This window comes from Vanellus vanellus (genome assembly GCF_965231255.1).
Source record: "Vanellus vanellus genome assembly, chromosome: 9".
NCBI classification, from domain to species: domain Eukaryota; kingdom Metazoa; phylum Chordata; class Aves; order Charadriiformes; family Charadriidae; genus Vanellus; species Vanellus vanellus.
In genome coordinates, this window is record NC_138914.1 from 4,251,430 (window position 1) to 4,276,914 (window position 25,485).

At 41.8% G+C, this 25,485-nt stretch overlaps 1 protein-coding gene across 1 annotated transcript; it reads left to right on the plus strand.

The window, feature by feature from the left end:
- Positions 1–1,920: 1,920 nt before the first annotated feature.
- Positions 1,921–9,377, plus strand: KBTBD8 (kelch repeat and BTB domain containing 8). The gene is made up of 4 exons (XM_082487662.1): positions 1,921–1,951; positions 4,237–4,447; positions 5,111–6,225; positions 8,803–9,377. Exons 1-4 carry the CDS (start codon positions 1,936–1,938, stop codon positions 9,264–9,266), a joined length of 1,806 nt encoding a protein of 601 aa, XP_082343788.1. The 5' UTR covers positions 1,921–1,935; the 3' UTR covers positions 9,267–9,377.
- The last annotated feature ends 16,108 nt before the right edge of the window (positions 9,378–25,485 follow it).

Sequence of the window (25,485 nt, forward strand, 5' to 3'; positions counted from 1 at the left end):
TAAGAAAGACTTCAGACTAAGAGAAAGCACTGATATCAATGCCTCTTAAAGAATATTTAAACCTGCTTGTATGGCAATTCATTTGCTTCACCAGAAATCTTACAAAGGTAAGCTATTTCAAGAAAACCCTGTGCTCCGAAGTACCGGTTCAATGTGGTATCTATATTTAAAAACATTCTCCATTTCGCTTCTGCATTTTGAACAGTAACCCAGCCCAGTCCACACCAAAGGAAATGAACTGTATCAGGCAATGTCATTTGCTGAAAGGTAAGAGTGGAGGTATTCTCCTTCCCTTCGTTTTATATTTCTAGGGACAATTTCACAGACCGTGCCATTGCTGAATGGGGAAATTGGAAAACTGCAGAATCGATTTGCAGATGTGAAGTTCTATTTTCTTTTACACCTCCTTCATCAGAGTCTCTATCATTCCTGTGTTGTGTGGCATTATTATCGACAGCAGCCTGGACACCACTGGTAATTGTTATACTGAGGAACAGCTATGCCTTGCAAGCGAAAGCAAAACCACATAACCAGCAGTCAGATGACACTGAGTAGTAGTAGTCTTCCCTTTAAATTCATCTACTTTAGAGCATTGGTAACGTGCCCATGCTACATTACTTCTGAGAGTTAAAGGGAAATGTATTTCTAAAATACTATTTAAATTGGGTTTGTTTCCATTTTTTTTCTTAACAAAACTTGCCAGCTAAAAGATGCAAAGTTGTATTAAATCTATTTTGACTAAAACCAGAAACATTTACTGGACTTCGGAATGCTTCCATTATTTGTTATTCTTTTATTAATTGTGTTTCACAAAGAGGAAAAAAAAAACACCACCAACAAAAAACTACCCCAGCTCTTCCACAGCAAACTTCTGATAATGACTCAGTTACCAAGAATGAAACCAGTGGCTAGTTGCCGCAGAAAACTGGAAAAGCCGGTGACTATCAGCCACTTCATCTCTGGGATGGAGAGAGAAACGTGCTTTGTGAGTTTAAAGGTCGTTGGCAACAAAATGGTCGCTTGTCTGCTGCAGCCATTCAGCCGCTCTCTGCGTAGGGTTGGTACGGCTGATTGGGTTGGCCACAGTGTGCTGGGGCTACAAACACTGGAAAAATAAAAAAGGCTCCCAGCGTGATGAGCTTTCAGCCTCAGTAGCTGATTACGTTTTTCATTAAAGGTCAATTCAGCCTTCCGCAGCTCTGGGTCTGCATCCAGACGCTGCTCTGCCACTGACCATGTCCTTGCTGCCTCAGGATAGCAGCAGGCATGTCTTTCCCCCTTTTGTGCTGGTTTTCCAGCAGCGGCCATGGCCTCTGCCCTCCCTGGCCTGCTGGGCAGACAGGTTCTGGACAACACCTCTGCTCTCCTTGGGGAGGGTTTGCCCCAGGAGGTGCAGGTCAGTGAGGACAGGAGAAAGGCAGTGCAAGGCCTGATAAAGCAGGAATTGAGGGGAGTTAACTTATGTGGACAGGCCGTTTCTGTTTGGTGCTCCTGGAGAGGAGGCCGCTCCGGGCCAAGTCGCTGAGGGTTGCCCATACGCCCCTGCCTGAGGGCCCAAAATGGCCGCTCCCCCTCAGGCGCCCGCCCCCTCGTTGCTACGCGACGGGCGGAACCCGCCCCCCTCCACCTTCGGCCGCCTCCTGAAAATTACAACTCCCAGGCAGCCCGCCCGGGGGGAACTACAGCTCCCAGCATGACCCGCGCGCCAGGGGCCGTGCGCATCCGGGCTGCCGCACTACATTTCCCGGCAGGCGTCGGGGGCGGCGGCCAATCCGCGCGGCCCAGGTTGGTGGGTGCCAGGAGCGGGGTTGGCTTCCGCGGGAGTAAGCGGGCCGCGGAGAGGGAGCGGCGGAGGGGAAGCAGCGCCGGTGACATTTCCTTTCGGGCCGCCCCCTCCCCCCTCCCCTCTCCCGCTGCCGGAGCGGGGCCCCGAGAATGGCAGCGTTAGGAGGTCGGTGCGGCCGGGCCACCGAGGGGAGGGGAGGGACGGGTTGAAGGGGGGGGAGCGGCCTGTGGGGTGGGGCGCCCGGGGAGGGGTCGCTGCTGAGGGGTGTTGGGGCCTGTGTGTTGAGGGGTGTCTCTGTGGGGGGCACGTAGAGGAGGGGTGTCGGGGAGGGTGCTCCGTGCGGAGTGTCCGTGGGGAGCACCCTGTGAGGCAGGGGTGCTTAGGGCCCCTGGGCTGAGGGGTGCCTGTGAGGGGTGGGCGGGCCCTGTGGGGCAGGGGTGCTTGGATGAGGGGCCCGCAGTGTGGGGTGGCGCTTCCGGGTGGGGAGGGTGATAGCGGAGGAGGGTGCCTAGGAGGTGTCTGCGGGGGATGGGGTCGGGGTATGGGGGCAAGAGGACGCCGGAGTGAGGGCCTGTGTATGTGGCGAGAGCAGTACCGCGTGAGGGGAGGTACTGTGCTTTGTTAGGGTGGAAGGAGGGTTTCCTGTGAGGGACACCCCCACACTGTGTTCTGTGTAAGGGGAGGTGTGGGGTTCTTCGTGATGAAGGGAGTCTATGAAGGTGGATATGTGGGAAGTGGAAAAGGGAGGGGTGTCTGAGAAATTAATAAGGAGAGCATTTTGGGGTGACGTCTGGGAGGAACAGAATTAAAATTTTGAGGTGCAAGTGAGCGTAATATTAATAGAGAAAAAAAGATGATTGGGGCGGGAGGCAGAGAATGAAGGTGATGAACGTGACTGGTAAAGTTTTATGGGGTGAAAGCTATAATGTGGACAGTGAAAATAGAAAAACTGGAATACAGGGATGAGTATCTATTCCAGTACTGGAAGCTGCCTTGATCACATGTGCTCATTGCCTGAATGACTGGCAGGGTCAGAGAAGAACTATTTTGCATCTTTTTCACTGTTAGAAAGTAAATGAAACTCTTCTGGAGTGGTAGCTACATCAAAGTTTTCTTCTACATCAAAGCTTTGCTTGGTAGGAAGCCTTGTAACCAGTCTAGCAAAGTATTATTTCCTTAATTCTCCCCTTCCCTAATGATTAGTTAGTTTTGAATATTGGAGCTCAATTACTGTGATAAAGTAAACACCCCTGTTGTAGGTCTTACCTTTTAAGTATTTACTATTGTATTTGAGGAAAAAAAAAAAAAAAAAAAGATGTTTTGAAGTCTGTCCCTAACAGTACTTTGAAGAGACACTGACAGTATTTGGCCCCAAGCCTGCCATGAGAAATGTGTGCCCAACAGCAGATCCCTACTGATTTAATTCTGAACTGTGCTTAAAGCTATGTCTGAATTCTGAGTAAGAGAAATTGTAACTGTTGTATATCACCACGAGTTAGAATTTAAATCTCCTATTCATCATCAACATTGTTGTTCGCTATCCTCTTTGCTCCTTTGTGTTGCCCAAAATTTGTTGGAAGCATTCTCTGTTGGAGTCAGCAGCTTTACCTGATTTGCAGCCCTTACTGCCTAATGTTTTTCTTTTGAGCTCTCCTTTGTTGTTGTTGCGTAAAAATTTTGTTGCTATTACGAAACGGGGTTTTGTGCTTGAGATATTGCTTAATTTTCACTTTGGGATTTACTTCATTAGGCATATCACATGTTACTTAGAAGCATATGCTCCACTTCGTATGTTTTCACAATGATATGCGAGCTCCTTCATACCTGAGTAATTTTAAATGGTAATTGTATTTTATTTGTAAAGAAAAACATGTAACTATATATACAAATTTATGTGAATTTAAGTTTGTTGCCCAACATACTAACTCTAGGGCTGTTTCTTCATGAGTCTGTGCTACTAACCATCACTTGTGTAAGTTAGGAGCCAGTTCCTGTTTCAGTGTAAAGTTAAATATGTACGTATAGACTTGCGTAATGGTGATGTAGGTTGGGGGCTTATTTTATTTTCCCGCATTCTTTGTTTTCCCCATTTTATAAGTCAGTAAGCATTGTGATTCTTGACTTAGTTTCCCTCCTCCCCAGTGATATGTAATAAATAAGAACTGTTTACATTATATGATTTTTTTCTTAATATTAATGGATATAATTTTATAGGTTAATGATAACCTACATGTATGTTAGGGAAAGGAGAAAAATAATAATTGAGCTATCTTTATATCTTTACTCACCCTTGAAAATGTAAGACCTGCTGATGATGGATGGTGGTAGTGAGGAAGTATGGAATATTAATTAGTGCTAATTCTTGTTCATGCGTGGTTTTTTTTTTTTTTGGGGGGTTATTCTTTTTGGTTATTTGTTTTTTGTTAAACAGTTTCAATTTTGCTTTGTAGAACCAAGTAAGTTTTCACAAACACTGAACGGAGTTCCTTCTTCAAACATAGTCAGCAGTGGAATGGACCCCTTCCATGCCTGTAGTATTCTTCAACAGCTTAAAACCATGTATGATGAAGGACAACTGACAGATATCGTAGTGGAAGTGGATCATGGGAAAACATTCTCCTGTCATAGGAATGTTCTTGCTGCAATCAGTCCTTATTTCAGGTACGATAGGCTATTGTTCTGGCGGTGACCAAAAGCAGAATTATAACTTATTTTCATTAAATGAATATTTAAAAATCTCACCTATACTAATATTCCGTGTGATTGTGGATAATATAGTGCACCTAGTAAGTAAAGGTTATTGTTCTCTTAAAGTCAATGAATCATCAGTGTCTGTTTATCAAAGGAGAGTTTCATTGGAGAAAATGTCACATGATGTAAAAAAAAAAAACTAGACAAAACAAACAAAAATACCTCTAGTATTGAAGGTATCTTGGATACAGTAACTGCGTATTTAAACTACTTGTTTCCTTTTAAAGTTATATATTCTAGCATGCTAGAATGTGCATATGAAATAACATGTTGAAAGTCGAGTGCAAAGACTTGGATACACCAAGAGCTTTGCTCATAAATTGAGTGAATTTTAATATGGGGTTAGTGAGATAATTAAGCAAGAAATTCCAGCTTGCCACTTTTGTTTCAGTAAGTCTAGAACTGATCTTAAATTTAGGTACCCAAACAGGACAATGTAACATCAGTGATAAATGTATTTTTGCTGATATAAGGGCAAACATGTTGGGATTAGCTATGCAATATAATTTCATTTCTTATACCTGCAGTTAGAAGGTAATTACAAATAAACTGCTAAATATTTTTCTTTTGTAGATCTATGTTCACTAGCGGCCTTACAGAGAGTACCCAGAAAGAAGTTCGTATAGTTGGTGTTGAAGCAGAGTCAATGCATTTAGTATTGAACTATGCATATACCTCCAGAGTAATGCTGACAGAGGCCAACGTTCAAGCTTTGTTCACTGCAGCTAGTATCTTCCAGATCCCTTCCATACAAGACCAGTGTGCTAAATATATGATCAGTCATTTGGACCCACAGAACTCCATTGGAGTGTTTATCTTTGCTGATCACTATGGTCATCAGGAACTCAAAGACAGATCACAAGACTACATTCGTAAAAAGTTTCTGAGTGTCACCAAAGAGCAAGAATTTCTTCAGTTGAGAAAAGACCAACTGATAAGTATACTCGACAGTGATGATTTAAATGTAGACAAAGAAGAACATGTTTATGACAGCATTATAAGGTGGTTTGAGCATGAACAAAATAAGAGAGAAGTGCACCTTCCAGAAATATTTGCCAAATGCATCCGTATGCCTCTGTTGGAAGAGACATTTTTAGAGAAAATCCCTCCCATGTTTGCACAGGCTATGGCCAAAAGCGGTGTACAAAAGGGACAACATAGTGCCAATGGCTATACACAACGGCTTGGAATGACTGCTTCTGAAATGATCATATGCTTTGATGCTGCCCACAAACACTCAGGAAAGAAGCAAACAGTGCCTTGTTTAGATTCGGTCACAGGGAGAGTGTTTAAACTATGCAAGCCACCAAATGACTTGAGGGAGGTTGGAATTCTTGTATCTCCTGATAATGATATTTATATTGCGGGTGGTTACAGACCAAGCAGCAGCGAGGTCTCCATTGACCACAGAGCAGAGAGTGATTTTTGGATGTATGATCACTCTGGCAATAGGTGGATTCCGAAAGCTCCTTTGTTGCGAGCCAGAATAGGCTGCAAGTTGGTTCATTGCTGTGGTAAACTGTATGCAATAGGTGGTCGCGTTTATGAAGGAGATGGGCGAAACTCACTCAAGTCTGTGGAGTGTTATGACAGCCGAGAGAACTGTTGGACAGCTGTCTGTCCAATGCCGGTAGCAATGGAGTTTCATAGTGCTGTGGAATATAAGGATAACATCTATGTTTTACAGGGTAAGGTGGTTTGACTGACTATATGGTGTTTTACTGCAAGCGGGGGTTGTTCAATCCAACTGTCTGTGCTCTCTCGAGCATCTTAGAAAATCCAAGTTTCCTGGACATTTAAGGAGTGCCCTGGGACAATGGGGTGGGAGGAAAGCCAGGGAGAGTGGTGGGCAAGGTTGCTGCTTGAGTTCTCGTACCCTGGGATGGTGTCACTAAGTTCTAGTATTTGGTTATTGCACAAATGGCAGTTTTGGTGGTGATCTAAGTCAACAGTATAGTATGAAATTTTACTGTGGAAATTCTTTATTAAATCTTCTTTATATGGATGAAATGCACTAATGTTGAAGAAATGTCCTCTGAAAAAGCACTTCACATTTTATTTAGCTGTACCTGTAAAAATTCCTGGTGTCTATTTTTGGTGACTTGTAAAAGTCAATTAACCACTGTAGGCCTTTGTTTCCTGCCCTACCTTGCTTTTTGAAGTCATCCTGGTAGCTAAGAAAGATGATTTATTTCTTTCTAGTTAGCTTTGTTTCTTTGGCCAGTAATTATAGTACTGCTTTTACATCCTTTCTTTCGGTAAATGATCAGACTTACTGGTGTATTAGACATTGATTCTTAAATGAATAGAAAGGATTGTTATGGGAATTGATCAAATAATTTATTCCTCCCTTTATTTTATTTATGGAGATCTTATATAAAATATGTATTTTTATGTATGCGTGAGCCATATAGAATATCTGCGTATATGTGTGCATGAGCCATATAGCAGTCTACACTTAAAAGTGCTGAGACTGATCTATGAGGCTGTAGTAACAGTTCCAAGAACTGGAAAGAAAAGAGGAGGGTGTGTCTTGGTTATGTTTTGCTAAGGGCCACCTCTGTAACTACCTGCAGAAGCTGGGGTCTTAGATCCATACCAGCTCCCTCTTTGGGTCACTCTCCATACAAAGCTGGACCACAGGAAAGAAATGGGATAGAGAATACTGTTAGGTCGTTATTTACCGGAAGAAGTCAACCTGATTTCTTGACTTTGCGTTCCTACTGGTTGGTAAGGTTGGTGGGCTTCCATATGATTTGCAGAGTTTTCTTCTTTCGTTGTTTCTCTTACCAGGTTTAACTCTTGTTGGTTGTGGCTCTAAATAATTCTGTTACACTAGCAAGTTCTCTCCATCTGTCTCTTCTGTTGGGTCAGACATCTGCTTTAGATGGTTAAAAAGAAATGCTGAAGAATATTTAACTTGGTAGAGTATTTGTTTATGTTTTAAATGTTTCTTAGAACTGCTAAAAAGTGGATATTATTGTCATCTATAGAATAAGAGGGCATCTTGTTAACAGATTTTAGATGCACTTATTCTGTGCTTCAGTGGTTTAAACGACAACTCAATGCTTGCATAAAGAAGCAAGATACTTCACTGTGCTAACCAGCAAATTACAAAGATTCATGTTATGGGAAATAGGCAACTATTCTATTTGAGTGTGATAGATAAAACCTTAATTCAGTTGCGCTGAAGTAGTATAAAAAAGTTAACTTTCAGTAATTTTTCTAGAGAAAGCTCCTAAGTTTGAAGTAGTTAATAGGGATTGATGAGAGTGTTAAAACGCTAATGGAATGCAAGTGTCAGTCATAGGAGATTGCACTGTGGAACAAAAATGAATAATCAAAAAATGTGTTATCTGCAAGACTTAATCTCTTAAGCTATGTTCTACCCATCTTACTGTATTATTTCTTTATTCTTTGTTATGCTTGAGGTGCTCGGTTACGCAGCAGCTTGGTTAAAATTCGTAAAGTAGCCATGTGAAATTATATATGATTTGAATGACGCTAGTATGTTAGGCCTTTCTTCCCCCCGGCTTTACAAAAGGAAAGGTGGTCTTTATCCATGTTGTCTTCATCAAGTTTGCAGAGCATGTGATTTAGTAACCTGAACTTCCATTGTCTACTCTGTGGATGCTACTCTGCACAGTCAACAGAAGAGGTGTTTTCTAATCTAATTGCAAAACTGATGATGAATCAGTAGCTTCATGCAAGTATTCACCTGGCATCATTTTAAGCAAATCAACCTGAATGTGTAACCCAGCCACCTGATACAATTAGCTTCAAAATCTGTGTGTAGTCCAAGACACAATTATTTGCTCAGATTTAACAACTTTCAAGCGCTGAATTCTGAGACTCCACGGTCTGTAGATGACATGTTGTGAAGATGTTAAAGAATGAAACAAATACTTTAGATATTTCAAGACTGGAATCTTGAAAGGTTTTGTCCCAAATTATTAAGCATGGTTTAGAAGTAGTAAAGGGTAGCTAGGAAATATGTAAAACACTGTATTTCTGATACGCTTCAAATTCCCTCTTCTTCAGCTGGAATAGAAACTCAAAGTAGTTTTTACTCATGCTGTTAATATTTTTGTAAGGCACTTGAAGGCAGGCCATGGTGCTAGGTTTTTTGTTAGGGATCAAGGCTTTTAAAAATTGGTAGACCGTTTCAGTCTATGGAAGAACATACCTGAAAGCTTAGTAGCTGCATAATTGTTGTTCTGGAAATGAAGCATAAGTTATGTTTTATTTTTCCTCTCTCTTTTCAGGGGAATTTTTTCTCTGCTATGATCCTCAGAAGGATTACTGGGGATTTTTGACCCCAATGACTGTGCCTAGAATCCAAGGCTTGGCAACTGTATACAATGACTCCATCTACTACATAGCTGGAACCTGTGGAAACCATCAACGTATGTTTACCGTAGAGGCCTATGACATTGAACAAAATAAGTGGACTCGAAAAAAAGACTTCCCATGTGATCAGTCCATTAATCCGTATATAAAACTCGTACTTCTCAAAAATAAACTCCATCTGTTTGTCAGAGCTACTCAAGTCACTGTTGAAGAACATGTTTTCAGAACCAGCAGGAAGAATTCACTCTACCAGTATGATGAGGTTACTGACCAATGGCAAAAAGTATACGAGACTCCAGATAGGCTCTGGGATTTAGGCCGGCATTTTGAATGTGTTGTTGCTAAATTGTATCCGCAGTGTCTTCAGAAAGTTATTTAATTTTTATTTTCAGTAACAGGCCTTAGTGATTTCAGTGGTAATTTGATGCTAGAGAAAACATGTCTTAAAAGAAAACAAAGAAATTCTGTCAGTATTTATTGTAAGCTGAAACAGACAGTTTTTTGTATATGGGGATGGGTGCTCTTTAAAGGTTGCAGTCTAGGGAGGGAATTACTGGTTCAGTTTCATATTTACTGATATTTTCCTGGGAAATGAGAAGGAGGTTACAAAGTGCAATTATCAGCATTTTTTTTCTGGTAAACACTTAATCATGTCATACTAGAGGGGTGTTTCTGTGGTAAGAGCAAATTAAGTGGAAGAGCCAGGATAACTATGCACTACAGTGAAAGAAAATCTAGCATTAATAGCTAAGGATGTCCAAGATGTTTTGAAGTGACTTTACTTTTTTTCTCTTTTTTTTTTAAATACGGGTAAAATTTGAGGCAATATCACTAAGTGTGTTTTTTTTTTTTTTTATTTTGATTGAAAGTACATAGAGGAATGGTAGATCCTGATTCATGATGATCTTACGCTGTTTTTCAAGTATAAGATGTTTGTGATGTTGTTTGTGCACTACAATTTGGGAGAAAAACTCAAGTCAGAATTGGAACATGGAGTACCTTTGCCTCGGACGGAGGCCTGTTCAGATTACTGTACCACTTCCTGTCTGTGGATTTTTGTTAAAATTGAGCTTAATGATATGGGGAGGGAAAAAATCCCAACACCTGTTTTCTGCCACATAGATGTAGTGCTGTAAAAACATATGTTTTTTTAAACACTGCTTAAAACCTTTTTTTTTCATCCCATAAAGGGCTTTAATCCAAAAGTTGATGGTGCTAGTACGTTTTTAATACTTGTTTGTCTGAAATGGGCTAGCCTTATGCTACTGTTTAAGACAGCCTGTTATTTTTCATGGAGTGTGTGTCTGTCTTCAGGCCCTGTCCTGTCATCATATTGTCTTTTTTAACATAACATTTTTACTGCAGTGGTATTCTTGCACAGAATGGTGACAGGATATGGCCTTAATAATATTGATTTTATTTTTTTTCTTTTTCTGTGGAGAGTTCATTCTGTCTCCACTAAAGTACAGCGCTATGTGCAGAGTTGGCATGTGCTCCAGTAATTTGGAAAAGTGTGGCTTAACTTTACAAGTTGTTTTTCTTTTCTCCCCACATTTAAGCCCTCAAATACCTTCTATTTCATTCTGATCTATAATGTGAAAATTTGCACTACTGAGCTGTCTTCATTATCCAGTGTATTAAAGCAAAATTGACAATAAGTGTCCGTGGCTTAAATAATCTTAAATGCAAATATAGTATAGGGATCCAATATATTGCAACACTTTTCTCTATGTATTTAACATTTAGCTTATTTTTAAGAAGTAAGTAAGTTCAAAGTTCAGCCTCTACTTCAGTAGTGAAAACTGGATTTAAAAGGGAAAAAGATGAATCCTAAAACTCCTATCAGCTGTAATTTGCCAGATTTAATTTGTTACAGCTCTAATTTTTGCAGAGCTGCGAGTATGTCGTCTTACTCTTCCCTGTTTTCTCAAATTCACCTAAGTAAACTTGAAATGGCAGTGGCCATCACTGGCTGTAAGTGCTTACCATTATCTGGCTTAACAGCTGATATTTCAGTAAGCCAAATATTTAGCTCATTGTTTATCCCCCTGGCATGGCTGAGGATTTGGATAACGTTTGTTTACTATGTGGTCTTACTGTTCCCAAATGGAATCTTTCTAATACGTGAAAATACTTGCCTGGTTCTATTTCTTAATTCTTGCACAAAATGTTTAAAAGGCAAAAACAAACAAAAAACTGTGAAATTAAAAGGAAAAAAAAAATGCCTCTTTGCATTACATACCTCATCTTCCAGAGATTCACCAAACCGCTTCTTTCAAATGCGAGCGCCTGATTATTTTTTCTTTTTTCTGAAGTTGAAGTTGACAATTCTTGCTGAGACTGCATTTTCCAACGGTGTTGAGGTGTGTTGTTTCTTTGTTTAGTTTTCTTCTGGATACTGTTTTTTTTTTTATATATCCATAGCCAGGAATAAGGTTTTTTTAAAAGTACACCTAATATCATTTTAAAAATTATCCTTGGTCCTTGGCTAGCTCTTTTTGCGCTGTTGTAGGCCTCTAGCTGCAAGCTTTCTGAAGCACCCTCCCTAACAGTGTTGCATTTGTGTGTAAAACCATTTTTTTTTTTCAAAGTGTTATGTAACTTTTTTCTTGGTTTTTTTTTTTTGTTTCTGTTTGTTTTGGTTTTTTTTTAAGCTTGGTTGAATATTTACAAGACTTCTTGCTGCTTTTTGACAATCTTCTATATTTATTTAGTAGAACAAATTTCAATATATTACTTGAAACTATGAAATAGAATTGAGTTAGCAATTGACTGGTCATGTGATGTATAGAAGTACAATATGCTGTGGTTAATTCTGCAGTAGGTTTGTTAATTTTGTTTATCTGCACTAAAGTACGAAGATCTCCATTCTGTTTAACCATTCAAACTGAGGGTGTGATCCAAGTCTGTAACGTGTTTAAAAGCTAAATCCTGGAACTTGCCGTGGGAGTAGAATATACTAATTCTTGTGCATGAGGAGTTTGTTGAGACAGTAATGTAGCTGTGACATTTTGCCAATTCTTAAATGCTTCTACATTTTGCTGAAAGTCAGATTCCTGGTAAAGTTTTGCTTTAGAGTCAGGCTTAAGTAAACTTGCACAGCACAAAAAAAAAAAAAAAAAGCACCAAAGGTACTGGTAATATTTAAACAGTAATCTGTACATTTTCCCCACTTCGTATTTTTTCTGCATTCATTTGTTTCTCTTTATTAAATGAATTTCTAGCATTGTAAGGACTTACGTGAGTGTAAATCTCTTTTCCAAAATTATTAGTTACTTTAGAAGGAAATGTTTTGTAATTTCCACTTGATTCCATCAGTAAAATTTAGAATAACTAAAAGCAGTTTTGGTGCACCAAACATGCAGTGTGTGTATGTTCTACAAGAAATCGAAGAGCTCCCTGTTCGTAAGGCTGTTTAGAAATGGCATCCAACATTCAGTGCTCAGGTATGTTAGTAAGAAGTACTGTAGTCCTCTGAGGGCAAATGTGTGGATTTTTAAACATTTTGCCATAATTGCACAATTTTGCATTTTTACTTAATGTCATGTTATGTTTCTTAAAATAAACCTATCGTTGAAATACAGTGGAGTTCAACTGGTTTTGTGATGAATCTCTTGTGTGCATTTTAGTAAAGTAAATTTCTGAAAATTAACCCAATGATGTAACTTTTTGATGCTTGTTCAGTTTTTCTGGATCTGCACTTGTGTGTCTCAACTGTATGTGATGTCACATGTGTATGTTTATTTTTTAAGGCAGCACTACATTGTTGCTTGAGGTGGAAGGTGCTTTCTTCTGCTTTTTTTTGTCTCTCTTCAGGTCTAACTTCTCATTTGCTTACACACAGGTGACATTGTCTTTCCCCATCCCTTCCTCCCCGCTTTTGGCTGGAGCTGACATCCCAGCAGGAAAGTCAAGTAGGGCTTTCTAGTCTGATAATACTATATATTGGAAAACTATATATTGGAAAACCTTGAAAGGCTTCATACTGAATTTCCCAGCATCCTTACTTAGTAGGGAAGTTAGTTCCCAGGTGGTAAAAGGGATGGCGAGAGCACAGTGATGTTGGTTGCAAAGGAATCTGCTGCAGAGCTGAGAACGAGGCCTCCTCTCCCCTAGCTGTTTAAGCAAAACTCCAGCATTATGTGTGGCTTCTGATGTAGTGATGGTACTTAGTGCATCTGCTTGTAAATTATACTTCTTAGTCTGTGACATGGAACAAAGGTTCTCTAATGTCTACCAACTTTAGCAGTGATGCTAAGTCATCACAGCCGAGGAAAGCAACATGAAGTTCTCTTGTTTGGGAAGGCACTCCTATTGTCAGGTTCTCGCAGGCATTATTTCCACCCTCCCACCCCCTCAGCCCCTCACCCTCAGCCTGTAGACTTGCCTGGGTGTGATGTGAAGACTGTTCACCTGGCAGTTTGGTTACAGCAGAAACTGTTCAGGAGTCTGGGCTAGTGGTGGTTGTGTATGTTCATGTTATGTGTGCCACGTGTGATCAGTAAGGCAGACTGGGTTGGCTGCCTAGGCTGTCGGTGCAGCAGGCTGACGTGGCAGACTGCTTGTGAGCTGTGCAGTGTGGTACCCACCCCTCTGGAGACTGCTGCACGATGATACTAACCTTGGGTGAGTTTGTGCTGACTGATCCACGCTCCTGGTCACCAGTTCAGAATGGTACACTCCCTCCAGTCAGACTGAATAGCAGCCTGCAGCTGTCCAGTTACAGCGCCCCAGAGTCCTGGCTGCTTTGTATAATCACTGGTTTATTCTGCGTGATCACGGCATTGTTCCTCATATAGTTGAGCTCCGTTCCTCCAACTATGACAACACGTACTGGACAATCCTGGTATCTTTTCTGTTTGCAGCCTTCATGGGAAGACTTCTCCAGAGATACTAGCCAGCAGAGCAAAGGCACTGTGTGCCTTCCTGCGTTCCTGTCTGGATCTGCAGTTGCTCTGTTAAAAGCCAGGGACAAGTCTCTTGAAGACGTAGCAGAAAAAGTGATGAAGCCGGCACAGAGGAGGTAGGCTTGCTGTTTAACTTATTTTAGTGGACTGAATAAATCAACACCACACAGTAAACTATATGCAATTCTCTACTTGCTTCCACATCTGAGGACTCAGCTGGGGCCATGAAATGCTAATGGCAGCTGTTAGGCAGACAGGTCTAACTAGATTTGGCCGTATTTCACACTGTCTCTGCAGTTTCCTAAATAAAATAGTGACTGAGAGTCCAAATTGTCCATCCCCAGCATGGAGTTTGCAGTTGTAGTTACCAAATACTTGAATGGTAAAAGCATCCAAACCTGAGTTTCCCTGTCTGCTGTCTCCTTTGTTTGGAGCACCTTTGCTTTGTCCGAAGCTCTGAGAACTTATAAAGGAAGATCCTCTAGTGCCATGTTATGGTTTTGCAACATGCTAGTATGTAATGAACTGTTGGGGCTTAAAGAAATCAAGAAAGCTGACAAGAACAAAAGAGAGAGACCTCCCTCTGTGATCCCCAAGGGCAAAAAGTTATATCAAAGCAAAGTAGCAAGAGACTGCAAGAAAAAGATAACCAAATTGCATTGGCTTCCCGGGGACAAATCAAATTAATTCAGGATCCACGGTTTGGACAAAACTGAAGCTTCAGAAGCTAACTGGAATTATCTCCTCATAAGGGTTGGTTTGGTTTTGTTTTGTTTTTAACCAGAGGGGAAAAGAAACTGAACTGAGCAGTCGTAGCAGAAGCCTCAGTGAGTGCTTCACTCTTCAGATACATCTGAACGGTCCTTGTGCTTTGCTGCAGTGCTCGTGGCTCCTTCAAAAAGATACCGGTGTATCTGAGTTCAGTAGTAGCTGTTATCTGGTTTATAAAAGGTGTTTATGGAGATGTCTGCAGACTTCCTGCTAAGTCATCGAAGTCCCATCTGGAAGGCAGTCTGGGTTTGTAACGGCCTGGGAGAGGCACCGGAGCCGCGACTGGGGCAGCAGTAGTTCAACTGCATCCTTTGATTCTCTTTTGCTTTCATGGCAAAAAATAATTGGCCCCCACTTTCCTAGTAGTTCTGGAGAAATACTCTTAATGAAATCCTTGCATTATAATGTGAAATAATGCACAGCAACGGATGAGGTAACTTTGCATGGTCAAGTTACCCTGTTTGAGTAGGAGGAGGGCTAACAGCTAACTGAGGGAGCAATGTTGTCACAGTCTTGCAAATGATTATACCATCTAAGTGTCAGAGAGGATTTTCCTTCTTTGGATACTAAAGTAAATTTTGATGTATATTTTGATGAGAGAAATAGATGGGCACTTGAGAGACTGTTTCTCTCCTGGGGGCAGGGGTGGTGGAATTCTTTTCTGGCCATGTTGTTTTTCCTTTCAGATGTCCTTTTGGAAGCAAGGCATGTTATTTTGGAAGCATTTGCTGGAGGAACAGAACGTACCCACACACCCCCGTCCCTCCCACCCCCAAAACAAAGTAGCATTACTTAAATGAAATAATTCACTAGGTTTGTTCCATAGGAGTCCGCTTCCATGAGTCCCTGCTCTGGCTCATCGTAGCCCCAAAGCTACGAAGAAGTAGACTCACGTATGCTGCGTGTGGGGGAATATTGCACAGTTGGGCTCTTGTGCAGTCAATTGGTGGAGAAATAACCACCCAGCCATTGCTTTCTCCTTCTTTCTTTGCAACAAATACTCCCCTCTCTGCCTCTCGAAGGGGAAGAGTTAGAGCAACAAAGCTTGTACCTCTCCCCTTTCTTCACGTCTAGTTAAGGTCCCATGTGCCTCACTGCCGAGTTATGTGTTTCTGTACTTCACACAAACAATAGCACAAATATGCACTGTAAGAGAAGTATTAATCAACTTTAGCTAAGTTTACGTGACTGAGCTATGGTTTAACAAGCTATTTCAAAACTAACTGATTTCTAATGTATCTCTCCACAATGGATTTTGTGAAGCATGAGAAAGGTTGTATATGTCAGCGTTCCCTTACGGGAGGCAGCAGTGGGATCTCTGTCCTCTTTAGCCACCTAATTGCACACAAAACTTGTACAGACTCTTTACGTCTTTGAAAACTTTGGCCCTTCACAAAATGTAATTTAAACCAGACGCTATCTCAGAAGTTGAGGTGTGTGTGGTAGCAGACACTGATAGTGATCGAGCACCTCTACAAAACCCTAAATACTGCATTTCCTTATGAGAAATATGCTACAAGTCCCCACCTGGAGAACATTTGACTGAGTTTGGCTGTTTTTTAATGGCTGGGCAGCAGAAGCTTTGAGTAAAGAAGGCATAGGTCTGCCTGAAGAGGAACAAAAGGGAAATCGGTAAAGTATGATGTCCTACTCTTTAGAGTACCTGAGTGATGGTGAGGCTTTCCCAGCATGGAAAGACCATTACTGCACGCAATTCCATGAAAGCGGGTCACAGGTTTCTCCTATGCCCTACTGCTTTCTGCGGCTGTGGACCAGGACACCGCCTGGCCCCGCAGCAGGTTATGGGGACAGGAGGCTGTGTGCCGCAACAGCCTCAGTTATGTCTTTAAAGTGCGGAGTCTGACCTGTTAGAATACAGTATGTGCTTATTTAGATCTTTAAGTGTCACTGAGTACTAGCGATGATAACATACCTGTAAAACATCAACCAAAATAGTACCAAATAAATCCATTTAAAGGAATGCTCTCTGTGCCCCCGTGTCTCCTCAGACCTGCATGTGACCTCTGTTCTGCAGCTCCTACTGTCTCAGCAAGCTGGCAACGGCGACGTCCAGGCAAATGTAAGCAGTACGAGCCGTGTGCTTGGTTTGTGCCCACAGTTGATCGTCTTTTTATGATGCATATATGATTTTTGATTATCTGTAAACTCAATTTTAAATTTCATTAGACTAATTAATTTGAAGTCAAGATGGTATGTGATACAACAGCTGCAGGAAAATATTTGCAGATAAATTTGAATTACTTTATTAACTTCCAGTTTGATTCTGTTCACATTCCTTCAGTAACAGATTTCTTCAAACATTCTGAAAAATACTTACTGGGCAGGAATATTTGGTGAACATCAAATTCATCTTCTCCCACAGCCAACAAATGAAGTGAAGCACTTAAATTGTATTTACTCTGCAAATTTGCATTTTGCTTTCATTTAAACAAAAGAAATAAAAGATATACTACATTTTACATGAAAGCTAGTAAATAGAGAGCAAGCCTTAAGAAAAAAGAGCAATCTAATTCACCATTCAAATTTCAGTTTTTTGTAGGCCAGTGAAATAGTAAAGGAGAGTTTCTGCTGCTCTTGTCACTCTTAACCACCAACGGAGGTGACCAAGGCTTTCCAAACTGATTTTGAAAAGCAGTCTCAATAGTTTGAATTGCTATTGCATCTGCAGTGCATACAAATGGTCACAGCCCAATAGCTATCAGTGCAAAACCTTTATAATTTAGGCAATTGCTATTAACACAAAAGTGGAAGGAAGGACGGTATAACAAAGTCTAAAATGGCTCAGAGCCAAGGGAACTGTCAAGTGTCTGCAAGAAAAGGAGAAAGCACATTTTTGGAAGAAAAAGACCAGCAGTGTAGAAGCTACTTAATTCTAAAAGTCTAAAGGAATTTCACCTTTTGCAATGTCATTAAGTTTTTACAATAACGTTATTCCTAAAGGTGTAGTTTTGAAAGAAATGACCCCGTGAACTCTAGGTCTGGTGTGATTGCAGCCTCTTCAACAGGCGGCTTCTGATGACCTCCTATGGGACAGAGCGCAGAGGACCATGTGCATCTCGAAAAATCTGTAATGAATTCTCACAGCACCGATAACTGCATTTAAGGATTTCTTTCTTTTAGAAGACAGAAAAGCACCAGATACGCTTGTTATATTTCTCATTGTAAAACGTTTTTAGAAAGAATAACCAGTAGAAGCTATGACTGGTGATGTAGAAAGAGCCGGACCATAAGATTGATTGGACCGAGGTATGTCCAATTGGTATTCTCTTCCTGACAATGAATTAATGGTGGATACCTGGGGAGAGAAGAACGGAGCTAGCTGTCAATATTCCCCAGTTTCCAGCAACTTGCAACCTGCAATGCCAGAGCTGGCATCTTTGTATTTAATAGCCCTCGATGGATTTCTCCCAAGAATTTATCTTACTGTCTTTTGACCATCGGAGGCTTTTTATCATGCTGTAACTATTGGCTGGTGGAAAACCCTTTTAAACGGGAGGTGTGCATTGTGTGTCCTGTGTGTGTGAGAAAAACATCTGAGTTGGCTGTGATAGCACTGGCAGCAGCCTTTCTTGTTAATGTAGACTGGGAGCTAATGCACGGTTTTAAGCATTCGTCATCTCCTTGCGAGGAAGATATTTTTGCTGGGGCAGTATGAAATAGCGTGGATGACTGCATGTGAGTAAAAGGCAGGAAATATGGGCTACAGTAGGTGCGGACTTGCAAAGTTAGCTTGGATGAATCACTTTTCTCTCTGTTTACCTTTCTGCTGAGTTTTCTACTCAGATTGGATAAGAACATTACCCTGGTCTGCCTAGGGTCAGGCTTTTTTTTTTTTTTTTCTCCTGTTTTTTCTTGTGCTTAAGTAGTGCGTTGCAGCGTCTGGATTATAAACACGGCAGGGGAATGTTTTAAATCCCCCAAATGAGGATTTGCAACATAAGCCTTGTGGAAACATTCCTACTGAAATTGGGTTATATAAACCTCCGCAGGGCGCGGACTCGTGTTGTGGACATTGCTCACTCCCTGGTCCAAGTCAACCACTTGATTACTGGCAAGAAATTCAGGAACTTTTTGTACCCCCTCCCCTCACTCCCGGGTGAAATTTACCCCTTGATAAGTGTTACCGTGACCTGTGAATCCCTTCATTTGTTCTTGAGTGGTCAAAATAAGCGTGACGTGGGATTTTAGGTGACCCAGAGATCATGCAAGAGAACTTGAGCCAGAAGGTTAAAATTGCTATAGCAGGATGGACTGTAGCAGATCGGGGCTCTCCGTATGCAAATTCCCCCGTTGGAGAGCGGGAGCAGAGCCTGCAGAAATGTGTTGTGAAGAAAGAATAAGTTAATATGTACAGGGAAAAGAGGGAGGAAGGGAAGGGGATATCTGACAAATAATTTATTAACATCCAGAGAGACCTGAGAGAGGCCAGCGCTGCAAATGGGGAGTTTGCCCTGAATTTGTCCCTGGTGGGCGAAGGGCCATCCCTGTTCAGGAGAGGTTAGTTAATGCGGGATGTGGTTGTCTTTGGATGTAACTCGAGGGGTCGGGTGGCAGAGGGTGTTGCAAGTTACAGAAAGGTCCTGTATCTGAGGATACAGCCTCTGATTGCAACCTTTGATCTCAGCTGCATCTGGGGTGGGGGAAGAGTTCAGCAGATGGCTTTAAAAGCTGAGCAGGTCTCTGCCAGGGCAGCCAGCAACCGGAATGCCGCAGGGAGGGGAGTCCGAGTGGTAGCCACCTCTGCCGAAGAGAGAGCAGTCTCGCTGAATGGTGATTAGTGAGTTTGTGTGTCTGGTGCGTGGTGGTTTCCTTGGGTCGAGGGCAACTTGGCACCGGGGACTCCCTGGATCAGTAGGTGAAGCTGCATTAGACTTGGGTTTGATTTGTCACAGCGTTCTCGTTTACCAACAAAAACCCCTCCAACCAAATAAAACAGATGTTGTAGAAAATAATTGTATAGTCCAAGATTAGTCCCCAGTTGATTTGGCTTACGGAATGGAGGACTGTGATTGTATATGTTGGTTCCAAAAGATAAAAGTTCAATAAATTAAGGAAAGAAGATGGTAATATCAACTGGACTGAGATGTAATGGCCTTGGTTTGATTGTGCAAGAGGACTAGAATTTATTTTGAAGTTGTTGATAGTAGCTTCAGCCAGTTTCCTAAAAAGGAGGGAAGAATAGTGGATAAAGAAGATCCAGTTGTGACCAATGAATAACTAACTCTAAAAAAGTAACGGGAATAAGGTGGGAAGCCTGTAGGGAGTGGAGGATGGGGAAACAGGAAGTCCAGACATGTATAACTTTACAAAAAGGAAATAGGGGTAAAATGAGAGAGCCTACAAGTGAATTTGAGTCAGACCATGGCTGTACAAAGGCAACTCTCATGATTTTCCTCTGCTACAATGAAAGGGGAATACGGAGGTGGGGGTTTCAGTGCTCTCTGGGTAAAGCAAAGATGAAACCTTTGAAGGATGGGGTGATTTCAAAGAGCTGACAAATGAAATTCCACGCACAAGGCAAGTGGAGTTCAACAAATGAAATGTAATGTCTCCATTCGTTTAAATATGACCTGGAAAACTATACGTCAGTGGTGTGGCAGTGGTGTGGCAGTGAACGATACCGCGAGGAAAAAGCGAGAGTAGTCCTGGAGGTAAATGGGCATTGACATAAGAAAACAAGGGCTTCCCAGAGGACATAAAAAAGTCTAAAGGACAGTTATTAAAAAGGAAAATCAAAACATAGAAGATTTTCTTGAAGTGGATATTGGAGAAGGAGCTGCTATGGTGCCACATGGAAATTAGGAGCAAACCTGTAGAAGATGGGGGACTGGTACAGAGAAACTTGAAGGTGACAAAGACATGGCTGAGGGGCGGTAATGGAAGGGGTAATGCCCCATGAGAGAATGGTCCTGGGGGCCCTCCTGAGTGCTGATGTCCCCACAAACCATGGGGGGGGGGGGGGGGGGGGCACAGGAGAAATGAGGGGAGAATGTGAGTGTGTCACACTGCTGTCTGTTCTTTGCACAGGCTATTAAGCTCTGCTAAAACATCTCTGAAGTTTGGTTCCTCCAAGTTAGCCTCTAGAAGCCTTGTTTTACCGTCAGGAAAGTAAGAGTCAGCTGATGTGATTTTTATTTTTTAGTGTACACTACATTTTCATTTAACTTCAGTTCCTCTCGTTGATTTTCTGTAATATGAAGAATTAGCCTTGATATAGAAAAGCTGGACAATGAAGCTGATACCGTAACCTGATTTTATGCTAATGTCTTCTCAATAAATCTCCCATTAAACAGAAAATGAAATGAAATGAACAAATATATTCATAATGTGAGGCTTTTAAAGGTGGTGTACAATTAGTCCCAGTTTTACAAGCTGAATGAATTGGTGGTAATAAAAAATAACCTTTCTTGTTAATCCCTGAAAATATATTCAAAGTGCAGGCTCAACCTTTTTAAAGGACTGCCAAAAAATATTTTAATTTGTGGGGCCTCAGAATTTTGCATTTCCTAAACTTTGTTACATTGTGAATACCAACGTAAAGTAAGGAAAAGGGTCCTCACTATGCTCACCCCTTTATAAATTTTATTTTGTCTAATTTCAGAACCTCTAGGATATGTCAATATTTTTAGGAGCTTGGTATTCTCCAAAATATTTGAATGGCCTAAATTGGCCATAAATGGAAACAGTGCAATGAAACGCATATTCAATAAGTAGTAAAAGCTCTTAAACATCTTGCCAGTGGACAGTCATTCCAACATCACCACTATTACTCTTTAATTTGGGTTTTCTTTTAAAATCCCACCCTACAGTAATGAAGTATAGTTAATATAATAGAGTTAATATAACATAGACAATTCTTTTTTTCTATGGAAAAACGTAGATGGTTTGGGATAATTGATTCTGCATTGGAATAACCTATTCCATACATTCTGGATGCCTGTAATGAAAAAATACTGTTCCATAAATTTCTGTCAGATAATTAAATCAGAACAGGAGAAACTTTGCAAGTCTTGCTGATGAAAGTTCTTGCTGCTGAAATTATAATGTAGCATTCCTCATAGTGTGACAGGATCTTTTCTTTAATATTTGTGATTTTGTTGTTGTTGTAAAAGACTTCTTAGTTGGTCTTCTGTTGATATAGCAATTAAATCTTAGAAAAAACACCTTGCCACCCTGAATGCTATCCAGGTAAAAATTAGAGTTTTTCAACACTAGATTTATTAACTATGAGTGTTTTGGACAAATGTTTCCTCCAGTTACAATTGGGCTTTGCTCATCTGCTTTGGACAGAGGTCCAGAGCCATAGGGGTTCTCTTTTATGTTGAGTTGAGTAGTTCTTACGTGTGCATTTGCCAGGTGGCCCTCGGAGCAACTAAGTGAAGAGTGTAGCAGCTCTTGGCCCATTTAAAGAGTGTTTTCGAGTGAGGGTACAGATTGACATGGGTTTCTCTACCTCCCCATTTCCACGCACCACACACACCAGACTGGCTTGCTAGCCAGAGCACGGCTCGGCTCTCATGGCTGCACGGCTCCTGCCCCAGACTTGCACGCACATGGCCACCTCAAAACATGAGTAGTAGTCATGCCTTGGACTTGCCCGTGTGGACGTACCTGGGATAATCCCAGACAAGCAGTGGAATAAATTGACTTTAATTTGAAGGGCGGTTAGGCAAAAGGACTTCTTCCACCACAACTTCCTCTCATCTTCCAGTGAGGATCTTGGGCTATAACTGGTAATGCATCCTCAGGTGGGTGTCAGTGGAGCAAAGCTGGCAGCCACGTGTGCAATGCAATCGCTATCTGACCACAAGTCCTTCTTGCCCACAGTGGCTCGTAGTGGATGCCAAGGCAATGAGACTGGCGTGTGGTGATCTTTCTCCAGTGTAACCTTCAAGGGCCTCCAGAACCCGCGGTGATACCTTTGCAATACTGAGCATGGGCTTACATAAATTCCCTTACAAAAAACTTAAAAGGAGATGCAGAGCCTTGGTCTCTGATTTTTTTAAAAAAAAAAAAAAAAAAAGACAGTAAAGAAAGGTTACAATAGGAAAAAGCAACAGTTATCTTTGCGGGGGAACGGAAAAGTTGCAGCGGAGGTCTGATGAGTATTTTGCAAAGGGCTTCCTAAACTCATCCCTATTTTTCCTGATGTATCTGGAAAGCTTGTCCAAAAGCAATGTGGTATTCTCCTTGGCTGGGGCTGCTTTCCCTTTCACCACCTTTAGTTGCCACCAAAATGATGGGCAGTGTGGATGCAGGTAACCAGGGGAAGGCAGGTTCTCTCTTCCCAGGGTCCTTGTTAAGGAGAGGGGAAAAATACAGCTGCTTTACCCAGGGGAAGTAAAAGCTAAAAGGGATAACGCTACTCTCAGTAAAACCATCAGAAGATAACACCAGGGAAGAGGAGAAAGCCTTTGAGCCGTATAACGCCATCAGCACAAAAACATAAAATAGAAGTAGATAAACTCGAGTCAGGCGGCATGTTGTTAACAATGAGAAGTGGGAGGCTCGGGGACAACGTCTTCATGAGAGGAGTGGGGAATAAGTGCTTACGGCAGTTTGAGAGTTTACAAACCAGATCTCATTATATTCACTCAGTGTTCTTGAACTGGCTTTCGGCCCCTTGCCTGATGCTGCACGTTCGGTTCACAGCCTGGGGGTGAGCCAGCATGCCGCTGGGGCTGGAGAGGACATAACGTGTCTCTGTCTACTGCACGGGCAACAGTTGTCCGGTCGTAGGGGGAGCTTGAAGCCTGTAGTGTAGGGGCCCCATATTAATGTTATCACGTAACGGCTGTAAAAGTAGATGAAAGAAAGCGCAAATTCAGGAGTATATCTGTAGACACACCACTAGCTTAAAATAATAGTTTTTTCTATACTGTTCCAGTAGTGTCCTCCAACTTACAGTTTGAATCCAAACAGCATCTCTGAAGAGGCAGTGGACTCTCAAATAGATGTGAATTACTCTGTACTTTTCCTACGGTGGTTTTTTTTTGTTTTCTTTTCTTTCTTTTTTTTTTTTTTCCCAAGATAAACAAAGGGCCGTCTCTCCCTAATTAGCTAACCACTGCCTCTGGGGTTTAGGAAAATGGGTCCACTGATGCCTGGGCCTGCTCCTTCCCATTAGCTCTGATGATGCCGTTTCCTATCAGCTTCCCTTGCTTCCGAGTTTGCGATGTATAAAGGCAATAAACCACCTTTTATCCACAAAGGTGCAGGTGTACCTACCTGCCGCCCTTTGCTGTGAGACCTTCTCCTCTCCCCTCTGGTTTAATGCCTTGACCTTGAGAGGAGACTTGTGGATTAACTCCCGAGAGGCACGTAGGTTTTGCTTTTTTTTTTTTTTTTTTTCTTTTTACCCTCATTTTATTTTAATGGCCGGGGAAAATGGGAAGAATGCAAATGAGTGAACGCCCTCTTTGATCTGCGTTGCTTCTGAGCATAATCTGCTAACCTGGCAGGCGCCAGGCACAAGCGGAATTGCTGCCCCTAAGTAGGAAGAAACTTCAGCCTCTTTTTGCAAGTGCTTGCTCGCAGCTTGCTTGTTGGCTCGGGGGAAGCGAGAAGCCGAGAGAGCCTCGTCCCCCTGCAGAACAGGGCAGCTGGACGCACTGTGGGGCCGATCGCCCGCTGCTCACCTAATGGGAATTATTCTTTTAAGCAGGGATAACCTGAAATCATAAGGTTTTCCACCCACATCTGAAAAATACACAATGAAGCGTTTACCCTAAAAATGGTACAACTGTGGCATCTGCTGCTTTCCAGAGGGATGGGCTGAGCAACAGTGACGGGAGCAACCTACAGAAGCCATCTCCCGAGGTGAGACACTGAGCTACCGGCTGGACGTGGAAGAGAACATGGAGGCATTAACTTCTGAATGAGGTCCATCACTGAACATGGAAGCTGTGGGAGTGCTTTGAGGATGTGTATTCAAAATAGAGCTGGAAGGGCTGGACAGGGTTATTGGAGAAGGAAGGGTGATTGTGATTGTGTTAGAATTGGACAATAAAGCTGTTAAGAGCCAGCAAAAGATCAAGGCTTCGAAACTGAGTGATCCTCTGTACCTCTAAATTATTTTACTACACTTCAAAATGATGCCTGATTACACAATATGCATATTCTGTAAAACACACATATCCTTTGCTCTGCAGGACACCAGGAACTGGTTTTTGCTCTGAAATCTGGATTGACCATGTCTCCTCCAGTCCCTTCAGACCTGGGCTACGTACCCCCTGACGGCGGATGGGGGTGGGCAGTGGTGTTCGGAGCCTCCATCTCAGTTGGGTTTGCGTATACCTTTCCTAAAGCTTTCACAATCTACTTTAAAGAGCTCCAGGCTGTTTACAACGTCTCCTACAGCCAGATTGCCTGGATAACATCCATCATGTGTGCTACCACCTACGGAGGAGGTAAGTGAAGCAAGACCGTATCTTTCCTTGGAAAAGAGGAGGTTGAATGTCTACACCAAAAGGGGAGGGGAGAATGTATTTCTTTGAGAAAGTTCTTGGAAAGCTCTGACTGCAAGTTTGGCTCTCTGATTTCTGATGATGTGCACTGGCACAACAGAAAACCAGTACTGCTGAGTATTTTATTGACAACATATATGATATCACCAGTTCTTGTTATTTCATCAGAAATCTTGCTACGTTTGGGTGGAGGCTTGGCCAGGGTGGAATTTTTTGAGTCTTGGACAGTTATTTCTGCACATTTAGTATTGCATCTTTTGTTCTGTTCATATTGTTGGCTTTCTTTTTGAAACAAAAAAAATGTATTTCTTGCACTCAAGGTTATAGAGAAGATGCTGGAAACTCAAAACCTGAAGTTTTGCTGATGAACAGGCATGGCATACATGCATGTAAATCTTGAGATAGTATGTAAATATGTTTTAAAATATTCCCT